Genomic DNA, 13,573 nt, shown 5'->3' with positions numbered 1-13,573 from the left:
CAACAATTTATTCATATACTCTATGGTTGAAAGACATCATATTATTGATATTATTATTATTTGCTTTTACCAATAGTGCTACAGTTGGTACAATACCTATCTCTTTATGTGTAAGTGGCAGATATTCCCTAGGGCAGTGTTTCTGAGTTTAATGTGCTTAGAAATCACCTGGACATCTTGTTAAAACATAGATGCTGATTCACCTGGTTGGAGGCAGGACTTGAGAATATGAATTTCTAACAAGCTCTCAGGTGATGCTGATGGTCCCTGGACCACATAATTAAGTGGCAAAGTAGTGGATATGTCCCTGGGAGATGAATTTCTTGACATTCCAAAATTTCTTTGTGCAGTGGTTGTTTTAGTTTTCTTATAGCTGCCATAAGAAATTATTGCAATTGTTATTAATGGCCTGAAGTTATACATATTTCTTATCTTATATTTCTGTAGTTCAGAAGTCTGATGTGAGTCTCACTAAGCTAAAATCAAGTTGTTGGCAGGGCTGAGTTTCTTCCTGGAGCCTCCAGGAGAGAATCTGTTTCCTTTTCCAGCTTTTAGAGGCCACTTGTATTTCTTGGTTTGTGGCCTCTCCTCCATCTTCACAGTCAGCAACATGGTATCTCTCTGCTCCTTTTTCTGTTATCACATCTCTCCCTCTGATTCTCTCTTCTGCCTCTCTTCTCCACTTTTAATGACGCTATGATTACACTGGACCCACCCGAGTAATGTAAGATTATCTCCCTATCTTGTATAGCAACATTATCCTATCCGAAATGCAATATGACATAACCTGTTCACAGGTTCTGGGGGACCATTATTCTGCCTACCACTGAGATTATGACAATTTACACTCTCACCAGCAGCATGAGTGTTTCTGTTGCTCCACATTCTTGCTAACATTTAGTCTTGAGAGACATTGGTTTTTTGCTAATCTGATGGGATGTAAGATAGTATTTCATTTTTTTGTTTGTTTTAATTTTTACTTCCTTAATTTCTTGTGAGGCTGAGCATTCTTTTTATATATATTTACAGGTCATTTCCTCTCTTGTAATTTGGCCACTTATATCTTTGCCCATTTTCTATTGGGATGCTTACTTTCTTATTAATTTGTAGAAATTTTTTATTTTTTCTGGAGACCATTCTTTTTGTTGGCTTATCAATTTTAAATTATAATCTTAAAATAGTTTATTTTTTTTGAATTTTTTACCTTATAGCTTTTTTTTGTTATTGAAAAATCTTTCCATGCTCTAGGTTAATAAAAACATTCTCCTATATTTTCTCCTAAAATCAATATGGTTTATTTCTTGGTATTCATCTTTAACCCATCTGGAATTTGCTTTTGTCCATATAGGGAAGGAATCTAATTATATTTTTTTCTTTGAGCATAAATAGTTGTTCCAGCACCATTTATTGAGGAGTCAATTGTTACTCTTCTGATTTGCAACACCTCTTTCATATACCAGGTTTTCCTAATTCTAATTTCTATTTCTGGACATCTATCTCTCCATTCATCAGTTCCACATTTTCTTACTTACAACAACTTTACAAAAAATCATTATATCTCATGGGGAAAATTTCCTCACCTTTTACTTCTTCAAATTACTCTTGGCTGCTTTATACAAATTTTGGTATCAGTTTACCAACTTCCTTGAGAAACCAGACTGGGTTTTTTTTTTTTTTTCCATATTGAATATATAGACTAATTTGGGATAACTGACATCTTTGTTAAACTGAGTCTTCCCGTTCATTCAAGAACGTGATTTATCTTTTCTGTGTAGATCTTTTTTATGTTTTTCAATAAAGTTTTGTAATTAGCTGTGCCTTATGTATTTTATGTTAAATTGATATTGTTACTGTAAATGAAAAAATTTTAACTTATCTGCTAATAACAAAGCAATAGATTCTTGTATATTGATTTAAAATCCAACAAAACTTGCTCAATTCTTTTATTAATAATGTCTTTTGAGTCTGTTAGGTTTTCTGTATATAGGTGATCAATTCATGATGACTGATAATAGCTTTGTTTCTTTCTTTCCATCCCGTTGTTTGCACTTCTTCTCCTTGTGTCCTCATGTCCTACTTTACTGGCTGGGACCTCCAATATATACTTCGACAAATAGAAAGAATGTTTACAGGTATCCTTGTGTTATTCCTGTTTTTAAAGAGTATGTTTCCAGGGATTTAAAATTACATATCTATCTGTTTCTATAGATCTGAAGTTTATATTTGTCAGTTCAAGTAAGTTCCTGTCTGCTTCCTACTTTGATCATTGAGTGTTGAATTTTACCATGTGCTTTTTCTCATTTGATGACATGATCATATGATTCTTTTCCTTTAAACTGTTAATGTAATTGTAACATTTAATCAATCTTGCAGTATTGAAATAAACATGATGTATTTTATGCATTATTAATGAGTTTGGCTAATACTTTATTAAGAGTTTTTGCATTTATGTTCTTAAATAAGACTGGTTGCAGTTTTCCTTTCTTACACTGTCCTTGTCTCTTTTTGGTATCACACTTGCTAGACGTATAAAAAGAATTTACTGCATTCCTGCACACTCTATTCTCAGAAGGAGTTTATATAAGATGGGGATTATGTGTTCCTTGAGTGTTTGGTAGAACATGGTATCAAACCATCTGGGCAGTGCTCTATATATTTCAAAATATCAAACTTTATGTGGTTTAAATTTCTGTATTCTTTAGCGGCTTTTTTTTTTTTTTTGGCATTTGAATGATCAGTCATGATGGGGTGGACTTATTAGTTATATTAAAACCTCCCTCCATGATTATGGATCTGTCAACTTCTCCTTATAATTCTGTCAATCTTTGGTGTATATTTTTTGAAACTATGTTACCAGATAGTTCTGAGATATCTTCCTGTTAAAGTGTTTCTTTTATCATAATTTAATTATCCCCTTTTGCCTAAGTCTATTTTTGACTAATACTATTATCTCTATGTTAGCACTTCCTTGGCATGTTCTTCTCATACCCTCCTTTTAATTTTTTTACTTTCAACATTTCTACTTTCTTATGTTTTATGTGTAGCTCTTATAAGTGACAGCTAGATTTTTAAAGTATCGCTATCTGAAAACCTTTGTCTCTTAACTGGAAACTGTGTTTCATTAACATTTATGGTTATTATTGGCATATTTGGATTTATTTTTACCACATTACATTGTGCTTTTTATTTCGCTTTGTGATTTTCTTTCCTCCTTCATTGCTTTCTATTGAGATCAAGTTTTTTTTTTTTTTTTTTTTTTTTTTTTTTTTATAATTCCCTCTCTTTCCCTTATTTGGGTATCTATTTCCTTTTGGGTTTTGGTGGTTGTTCTTAAAATTACAACAAACTTTTTTTTTTTTTTTTTAAGACAAAGTCTCACTCTGTCACCCAGGCTGGAGTGCAGTGACATCACCATAGCTCTCTGCAGCCTTGAGCTCCTGGGCTCAAGAGATCCTCCTGCCTCAGCCTCCCAAGTAGCTGGGACTATAGATGCATACCACAATACCCCACTATTTGCTTTTTATTTTCTTTTTGTAGAGATGGGGTCATGCTATTGCCCAGGCTGATTTTGAACTCCTGACCTTAAACAATCCTCCCACCTCAGCCTCCCAAAATGCTAGGATTACAGGCATAAGCCACCACACCCAGCCAACAAACATTCTTGAACAAAGCAAAATTAAAAAATTAATTTATTTATCATCCTTCTGAACAATGGAAGGATTTTAGTGTATTTTTACTGAACATAGAAGGAGTACATCTTATATCTGTCTTCCAGTTCATTAATATTCTCTTCAGCTTTGCCTAATTTGCCATTCAATCCATTCCTTGAGCTTTTTAGAATTCTAACTATAAATTATATTTGATTATTTTTAAAAAATCCACCTAGCCTTTCTCTTTTTGATGTCTTGTTCTTATTCTTATTCTTTTCTCATATTTCCAGTTACTTCTTTAGATCTTAAATCATTTTAAACACACTTATTTTCTAGTTTTTAGCTGATATTTTAAATAAATGAAGTAGTTGGGGAGGGGTGTCTAATCCTTTTTGGTTTCTGCTGATTCTCATTTATGATGGCCTGTTGCCTCGTGTGATTAAATATCTTTGTGAATTCATTCTTTACTGTGGCAGATAGTACATATTTAAATTCCAAATATGTGTGAGGGGAGGGCCAAAGTCACAAACTCTTAGGGACCTCGTAGAATTCAAAGAGAAACATGATTGCTTCCTATTTTCTTGTGCTAGGGCAGAGAGTCAGATAATACCTAGTGAAATCTAATATATAACCCTTTGAGGGTCCTGGTTTTAGTGAGGCTCTCACTTTTCTGAGCCCAAGCATTGCTCCCACGTGGTCATGAACACGTGGTGGTGATAGAACTAATAACCCTACACCTCTTCACCCCCTCCAGAGTAGTCCTAGCATCCACTCATGGGCTTACTGTTCTGTTTTTGATTTCCTCTCTTTGGCCCCCAGATAGTTCCCTTACTTCATTGGGACCTCATCTGTACCTTTTAAGTTTTTATTATTAAAATGTAAATATATTTCTCGGTGCTTTGTACAGGACAGTTTTCAGCCGATACAGACCTCTAAATATTCTCAGAAGCAGAAATCCCTAAATTTACTTTTATAACATGATCCTTGCCTCTAAGCCTCATAGAATAATATAGTATCTACATAATACCATATTATGAAAAGAAGCATACCAAAAATCAGTTTATTCCTTTTCCCCAGCTCTTTCCCATTTTAGGTTTACCCAGTTGTACTATACTGTTTGTCATTAAAAAGATGTGTTTATAAAAGTACAGTTGCAACTCCAGGATTAAAGAAAGGATAACTCGGAATGGACCTGGCGTCTAGGATCATAGAAATGCTTAATATGTTGGTTTATTTTGGACTCAGAGTCATTTTCACAGCTTAGACCTGCAAAACAGTGTATAAAGGAAAAGTGAAAAAAAAAATTTTCTGTACATAAAGGGTTGTGAAATAAGAGCTCACACAAAATGCTGAAATGATGATTTGCCTTCACATGTCAGTGCTGGGTGAATTCTCTCTCCCCCTACCCACTCGGCCTTTACCCCTCTTTGTTACCAATTCAAGTTATAACAGCTAATCCTCAAGGGGAAGGTGGAAGCCCAGTTTCCTCTTTCCCCTCTGACCCTCCTCCAATTAATCTGAGGCAGTGTAAACCTTTACGGTTTAATATTGTGTAACTTCCACGTCTCCCTCGCCCTCCCACCCAGCCCCTTCCCCCGCAACTTCAGGGGAACTCCCATTACCGCAGTGCCACCAGCATTACTCATTCATCCCCATTCAGGCTTTCCCCAGCATTTATTAAGGGCTCTCTGCCCCTGCCTCTCACTCTCCCTCTCCTCTGCTCAAACTCAGCTCACTTGAGAGCCTCTTGCCTCTTCCCCTCCTGCCAGTTGTGGAAGGAACTTTGCCTCTTTCCAGCGATGTATCTCTTTGGGATTCTGTTTTGTGCTCTCTGGTCTGCGTTGTTGGCTGAGAACTCGGATGATTATGAGCTCATGTACGTGAATTTGGACAATGAAATAGACAATGGACTCCATCCCACCACCGAGGACCGTAAGTTCCTTTTAACTGTTTCTCTGCTAACCCTAACTGCATATCCACCTCTTTTAGTCTGAATAATATACATATACTTTGTAGCCAACGAAACAAGCTAAAAACTATAGCTTGTTTTGCAAAAGTAGGAAGCACTTGAGGAAAGAGGGAGGTTTCAAAAAGTTATTTCTGTAACAGATACATAATGGGTTGAACCATATGAAATGGCCGATATTCTACTGCTTTGAGCTACATAAATGGCAATTTCATACAGTACAACTAAATCTATACCCGAATGAATAGTTTCTGTGTCATTCTTTGAGATATTTACACGTTGCTTTTCGGAGGTGTCCTTAAAGGGAAGGAGGATGCTGGGGACGGGCTGCAACTTGGCACCACCGAGGGAGGTCAGCTTTTACAAAGCATATTCCCCCCTGGGTGGGCTGGTAACGTGTGTGTTCCGCGCCCTAGCCACGCCGTGCGACTGCAGTCGGGAGCACTCCGAGTGGGACAAGCTTTTCATCATGCTGGAGAACTCGCAAATGAGGGAAGGCATGCTGCTGCAGGCCACGGACGACGTCCTCCGGGGCGAGCTGCAGAAGCTGCGGGCGGAGCTGGGCCGGCTCGCGGGCAGCCTGGCGAGACAGTGCGCGCCGGCTGCCCCCGAGGAGGCCAGGCTGGCCCCGGCGCTGGACGAGCTGCTGCAGGCGACTCGCGACGCGGGCCGCAGGCTGGCGCTCCTGGAGCGCGCCGAGGCGCAGCGCCCGGAGGAGGCGGGGCGCGCCCTGGGCGCGGTGCTGGAGGAGCTGCGGCAGACGCGAGCCGACCTGCGCGCGGTGCGGGACTGGGCGGCCCGGCGCTGGCAGCCGGCAGGTAAGACTGCGAGCGAGCCGGACCTCCCCCTGCGGCTTTGTTCCGCGAGCGCGCGTAACGGCGAGCCAAGTCAGGCCACCTTCTCAGAGAAGCTTTAATGGGGAAGCGCACACACAGACCTCTATTTCTGCATGCACGGTCACAGAGCTCAGACACACCATACAAGGAGGGAAAATTGGCTTTAAAAAGTATTCCTTAGCCCTGAGGGACCCCAAAGAAAGCTGTGGACGTAACCATCACGGTCTTGAAATAGACGTGCAGGGCCCCTAACACCTGATCCGACCAGGCGTTGCAGCAGTTCCACTGGCCCGTTATAACCGTGACCCCTCTCTCTGCCCAGCTTCCCTCCGTTAGGGATTTCCACGTCTTCTAATTTTATCCTGCCTCTGTCTTTAGAAGAGCTCTGGTTTCCCGCGCTATTTTAGGGCCCCTCGGCCGGCCTCTCCTCCCGGCCCCCCCCCCCCCCCCATTACGAGCAAGAGGCTTGAGGCTGAATCTGATCTCGGGTTCAGCGGAGTTCCTCAGGGGTCCTCTAGCTCCTGGGTCTGTGGAATTAGCGCGACAGTGGAGGTGGGAGAGTGTGCAGTTAGGGACTCAGCGTGGAACAGTCGGGTGTAGGAGCCCTGTAAGCGACTCCAGCCCGACCCCAGGGATTCCGAGAATGGGGCCAAACAGGAGAGAGAGACTGTTCCAACCAGATCCAACTTGTCAAAGTCCCATGTGACACTCCATGAATTGCCAAGCAAACGTGTGTTCCCGAAATAATACATTTTATAGATGGTTAATTAAAAGAAAGAAATAGAAGATTTGTAGCCAAGTAATACTCGTTTATAAGCCAAAATTTCTAAGAAATGGTGGTGTGAGAATTATTTTGGATTATATTAGAAAGTCAGTGTCCTGGGTAAGAAAATATAACTTACACTTTTCCTGAAAATCTCAGAAACAGAAAACAATTACAATGCCATCCTTCCCTATATTTCCAGTAAAACAACTCTTATTGGATGGGATAGAGGGAAGAATCATAAACATGCTTGAGAGCATATTTCATTTAAGGTTACAGAAACCATACCAGAATATTAGTCTTTTCTAAATATTTGAGATCTGTTTATCAGTACAGAGCATATTTCCTTAAATATTAAATGGGGCTTCAGAGAAGAAAAAGCATAAAATCAAATATACCATAGTAAATCCTTAATGTAATAGGAGACAAATTATAATTCTGCAGCTATTTTAATGGATGTGATTTCTTGTTTTGCAAACCGTGCAAAGTCATTGTGCATATAATGTACCTGAAAAACTGAAGAATTACCCTATTTTTTATCTTCACCTCTGCATATTAGTTGGAGCAGAAGAGAGATGTATTTCTGAGTTCTAAGATGTTCATTCTTATTACAGCCAATAATATGTTTACCCACATGCTTTGATTTCTTCTCTCTTGGTCTCCTGCTGGCTTGGCTTCTAAGGGATTCCTAGTCATTCTGTTGTCAGCCTCCTAAGAACCTGGTTTTAATTTTGTATGGTCTTGGATAATACAATCAGAAAAACCTATTAGTTAAAAGTCATTTCATGAGAGAGTTCCTGACATTTTAAAGAGGTATCAAGAGCCTCAGTCACTGGTCCCCAAAAGAAGACCACAAAAAAATTGCCAACATGCAGTTCCACTCCATGAACTTGTGTGGCCAGTGCAGCCTGGAGAGAACTGAGTCTCTGAGATGCAATCAAGAAATGCTTTGGAATGCAATCCTGACTGCCTAGGCTTACTTTGACAGGAAATCACTTAATTAGATTGCAGTGGGTGCCCTCTCGAACACCACTGAAACTTCATAGAGAATATCTCAAATGCCCATGGGTATGGTGAATTTTTGTTTAACGATTTTTACTTAATTAACATAGCGAGAAAAAATGCACCTAGCAATTTCATTTGAAAAAAAGAATCAATGCCTCATGAAAAAATTAATTTAAAAAAATCTTAAAAATTCAAATAATTCAGTGAAAAGGTTAATACCAAAGAATAACAGGACCAGTTTTGTGCTTTAGTGGTATACTTACGTTTACGATTTTCTGAATCTCCCTATTTTCTTTGGCTATTACTAAAGGATAAAGTCCACATCTGTTTAATGTTTTCAGGACAGAGCCTAACCCTGAGCCACTTGTAGGAGTTCAACATAGTTTACACACTTTACACGGATGTTTGGTTTCTGCAAGTTCTGTCTCTTCACCAGTTAGTCTTTAAATGCTTTGGGAGTTTGCTTTTCAAAGGAATCTTATGGCAAATCCTTAGGCTGCTATAATGTGAATACTTAGGCCTAATTTAGTTTTTTTAAAAAATCCTTTCTTTTAATAAAATAAAATTCTTATTATTTATCTTGGCAAAATAACGTATGTATAAAATAACACAGAGCTCACCTGTTAAAAGTTTTAGCACCATCATTTCACAGACATACCAAAAGGTCTTATTTCAGCATCTCCAGTTCCTCAACTAGCCATGTTGCCTTGAGATGCACAGAGGTGGAAGCTTACTGAACTTTCCATCTCAAGTCTGAAAGACTCCTCCTTCTGAGCGGTCTTTATCAGAAACATGTTTTCCAACCAGGCCCTTGCAAGAATTTACTCCTCTTAAAGTTTTTCTATTACTAATTATATAGTATTTATAAGCATGTGGACAAAATAAGAATTTTTGAGTATATCTTTGGTCTACCCAGTTCTTCTTGAGTGCTACATACACTTGTTGCTTACAGACTTGCAGAATATTAGAAGGCTTTTGTAGACAACACTAAACCCTGGAAGATTGTGGTGCTCATCCAAAGCTGCCCAGCTCATTAGTAGTAAAACAAACTGAATTCCAGCCCTCCTAACCAAATCCAGGGGTTCTATTATTAAGAGACAACGTAGTGTGCTGGTTAAGGGTGTGTACTCTGCAACCAGCAACCAGCCTGCACAAGTTCAAACTCCAGTTTTACTACTGATCAGCTATGTAAACATAGATAAGTTACTTTTGCCTCAGTTTTTTTGTCTGTAAAATGGTAATAAAAAGACTCTCTCTTAAGGTTGTTATGAGTATTAAAATGACATATAAAGGGATTAGAACAGTGTCTGGTACATAGTGAGTACCCAGTAAGTGTTAATCATTATTATACATTACTCCCTTTCAAAGGTAGTTTTCTAAAAACTCTGCAAAGTTTACAAATACCTGAGAACATGTGGCATATTAAAATGTATTCTATAATAACATCACTATTCTAGAATTTTGTTGCAAAATTTATGTTAATAATAGCTAAATGGAGTGAACTAGATCCATTGAATTTCATAGGGTTTTTTTTTTTTTTGAGACAGAGTCTCACTCTGTTGCCCGGGCTAGAGTGCCCTGGTATAAGCCTAGCTCACAGCCACCTCAAACTCCTGGGCTCAAACAATCCTACTGCCTCAGCCTCCTGAGTAGCTGGGACTACAGGCATGCACCACCAATCCCGGCTAATTTTTTCTATGTATTTTTAGTTGTCCAGCTAATTTCTTTCTATTTTTTTAGTAGAGACGGGGTCTCGCTCTTGCTCAGGCTTGTCTCGAACTCCTTAGCGCAAACGATCCGCCTGCCTCAGCCTCCCAAGTGCTAGGGATTACAGGCGTGAGCCACCATGCCCGGCCCATAGTTTTATTATTTTAGGAGCTTGGTGGAGACAAGCACAGAGAACCAGGTTGGGCTCTAAATTTATGGAAATTATAGAATCATTGTTTGATGTTAATTCATAGTGATTCAACATTTTTTTAAAAAGCAATAACAAAGAAAATATGCTAATTGGGAGGGGAAGTAGTCATGGTTTTTATTATTTTGTGGGTTTGGACTAGTTGACTCTTTCTTTCTTTTATTTGTATACCTTCTCCATTTAGATACTTCATTGAATAAGGCAATTGGCTTCCCTTATTCTCATTTTTGCTCTACAGAGATTATACTTGAGGTCCCTTAAGTTATAATATTAATATAATGTTGCATGTAGTTTTCAACTGTAGTCATTAAAATGCTGATGTTAAAATAACTAAATGCCAGAATAATTCTGAATGCATTTATATTTTCTCTCATCTTCTTCTTACTTTCTTGGTACTCTAGGTTGTGAAACAGCTATTTTATTCCCAATGCGTTCCAAGAAGATTTTTGGAAGTGTGCATCCTGTGAGACCAATGCAGCTTGAGTCTTTTAGTGCCTGCATTTGGGTCAAAGCAACCGATGTATTAAACAAGACCATCCTGTTTTCCTATGGCACAAAGAAGAATCCCTATGAGATCCAGCTGTACCTCAGCTATCAGTCCATAGTGTTTGTGGTGGGTGGAGAGGAGAACAAACTGGTTGCTGATACTGTGGTTTCCCTGGGAAGGTGGACCCACCTGTGTGGCACCTGGAATTCAGAGAAAGGGCTCACATCCTTGTGGGTAAATGGTGAACTGGTGGCTACCACTGTCGAGATGGCCAGAGGTCACATTGTTCCAGAGGGAGGAATCCTGCAGATTGGCCAAGAAAAGAATGGCTGCTGTGTGGGGCATAGCTTTGATGAAACATTAGCCTTTTCTGGAAGACTCACAGGCTTCAATATCTGGGATCGTGTTCTCAGCAATGAAGAGATAAGAGAGACTGGAGGAGCAGAGTCTTGTCACATCCGGGGCAATGTTGTTGGGTGGGGAGTCACAGAGATTCAGCCACATGGAGGAGCTCAGTATGTTTTATAAGTGTTGTGAAATTCTACTTGAAGCCAAAGAAAGAAACTAACATTTTAAATATATGCCAGTTGGGATGGTCTTAAAAACCTCAATGCATAAAAAGAACACTTGAGATTAATGAAGGAGAGAGTTGAGTTCAATCTTTATTTATCTTGGCAAAATGCTGAATAAACAGTTGAAAGTAACACATTGGAGAAAGCTTTTGGGAATTTTGTTACTAGACTTTATGCCATGGTGCTTTCAGATTAATGCTGTGTCTTTGTCAGATAAACTCTCAAATAATTTAAAAGGACTGTATTGTTGAACAGAAGTACAATTGTTTTACTTTTCTTTGGTTAATTTTGTTTGGCCAGAGAGGAATTTTATATTGAAAAAGTAACAAAAAAAGATTTGTTGTCCATTGTTCATTGTTATTGGTATGTACCTTATTACAAAAAATGATGATAAAACATATTTATACTACAAGATGACTTAACAAATATAAATGTAGGTTATGTGTTATAATCAAATGTCATTTTTGAGAAAATAGACATATAAGTTATATTGTAAAATGGGTTTGTATTAATTTTATTAAGACTATTTTTGTAAAGCTCTACTGTAAATAAAATATTTTATAAAACTAGCTAATGTCATCTAATTATAAATTTAAGAGATGTTTTGGAGCAAACCCACACTTTTTACATCTAAAGTAGGCAATTAGCTTTCAGAGACTATCATATAAATAGCAATAGTTAATATCGTTAGAAATAAACTACAGGATTGTATTAAGCTTTGTCTTCTTATAAATCATAAGCAAGAAATATTATGACCTTGGCCAAGTCAATTCATCTATTTGGGTTTTAGTTTTCTTAACTGAGAAATTAAAGAATTGAGGAAATAATGATGTCTAGGTCTCTTCCAATTTGATGATTCCAAGAGTTTATACAACTTTCTGTACCGTATAACATGAAAAAAAATCAAACATGATTCATAACAGTTCCCCAGATACACATGATGCTTGCAAGTAGTGGCTTAGGACTGTTATTTGAGAGATCTAAGAATCTGGAAAAGGAAATGAAAGCACAGTGCATTTTCTTACTCATGAAGGAGAGGACAGTCAAGCCACTTCACACTGTAGATGGGCAGTAAGACTTTCACACCACACTAGGGTTCTCCTGGACATTCTATGCAAGGGCTGGTGGAAGGGCCTTAAAAAGCCATTTCTGAAATATGGTAGAACCACAAGAATGATGTGTCCTCCTAAAGATAGGGCCTAGATAACCACAGGTCATTTCCTGTTCATAAGTTTTGGAGAATGGGGCCAGGAGTAATTCTGTAACTAACTAGCTGGGTATCCTTTGTTATATTTTGTAACTAACTAGCTGGTTGTCAGACAAGTTACTTAACTCTTCTGGATCTTCTCAATAAAAGGAGAGGATTGGACTCTTAGTGACTTTTGGCAATACGATTCCGTGAATCTAATAATTCTTGATGCTCATGATATAAGTACGGCTTCATTCCACTTGTGAGACCCACAAAACCAGGGTGATGAGTCTCTAAGAAAAGCACTGGTAGTTATGAGCTGATAGGCCAGTCTCAGACTGTTGGAGATTACATAATTCAAGTTGTAGGGACACTGGGCACATGCAAAGCCCCTGTCCAGCCATCATCTACACCAGTGGTCCCCAACCTTCTTAGCACCAGGGACTGGTTTCATGGAAGACAATTTTTCTATAGACGTGAAGTCGTGGGAGGTGGGAGACACAGCTCAGGGGGGAAGGGGATCTCAGGTGGTGATGGCAGTGATGGGGAGTGGCTGCAAATACAGATGAAGCTTCCCTTGCTCAGCGCCGCTCACCTCCTGCTGTGCGGCACCCTGGTTTCTAAGTTTCATGGAAGACAATTTTTCTATGGATGGAGGTGGGGATGAGGGGGTGAAGGTGAGGATCCATGGCCCAGGGGTTGGGAAACACAGGTCTACACCACTTGAACTCTTAGCCAGAAGAAGAAAAACTGAACCCAAACTCTGGCAGAAAATTAAGCATGCTTTCAATTCCTTTCCACCTTTCAGCATGAGTTATATCTGTTTAAGAGACCACAGATGATGCAGGCCAACATAAATGCAAACTCATATGCTTACAGAATTAAATGTAAGGAAACTTAAGTTTTTTGCTTTTTGTTTTTTTAGCAATTACATGTTGAGGTTAAAGAAAAAACAGAAGAAAATAATTTTGGGATTATAAAAATAGAAATTTCATCTGCTCTAGCTGTAAGTTTACATAGGTGTTCTAGGGACTCTAATTATTCCTTAATATCTATTTTCTCTCTTCTTAGTAACAGAATTCTAGTTTTAGTGGCACACGTGGCCACTCAGAGTAAAATCTAAATTTTTCAGCGTTATTTACAGCTAAGTGTGGCCATATGACTAAGTTCTGATCAATATTCAAATATAG

General features: G+C 38.7%; 2 protein-coding genes across 4 annotated transcripts in view; one reads left to right on the top strand and one right to left on the bottom strand.

Annotated features, from left to right (window-relative positions):
* The window catches only part of VEPH1 (ventricular zone expressed PH domain containing 1), a 207,599-nt gene that overhangs the window by 145,070 nt on the left and 48,956 nt on the right, over window positions 1–13,573 (bottom strand). The window lies entirely within an intron of this gene.
* Window positions 5,354–11,808, top strand: PTX3 (pentraxin 3). The gene is made up of 3 exons (XM_069473043.1): window positions 5,354–5,582; window positions 6,033–6,434; window positions 10,537–11,808. The coding sequence occupies exons 1-3, from the start codon at window positions 5,450–5,452 to the stop codon at window positions 11,148–11,150; spliced, it is 1,149 nt and encodes a 382-aa protein (XP_069329144.1). The 5' UTR covers window positions 5,354–5,449; the 3' UTR covers window positions 11,151–11,808.

The sequence above is a fragment of the Eulemur rufifrons genome, chromosome 7 (assembly GCF_041146395.1).
Source record: "Eulemur rufifrons isolate Redbay chromosome 7, OSU_ERuf_1, whole genome shotgun sequence".
NCBI classification, from domain to species: domain Eukaryota; kingdom Metazoa; phylum Chordata; class Mammalia; order Primates; family Lemuridae; genus Eulemur; species Eulemur rufifrons.
Note: the sequence above shows the minus strand (reverse complement) of the source record. Positions and strands in the feature narration are given on the sequence as shown.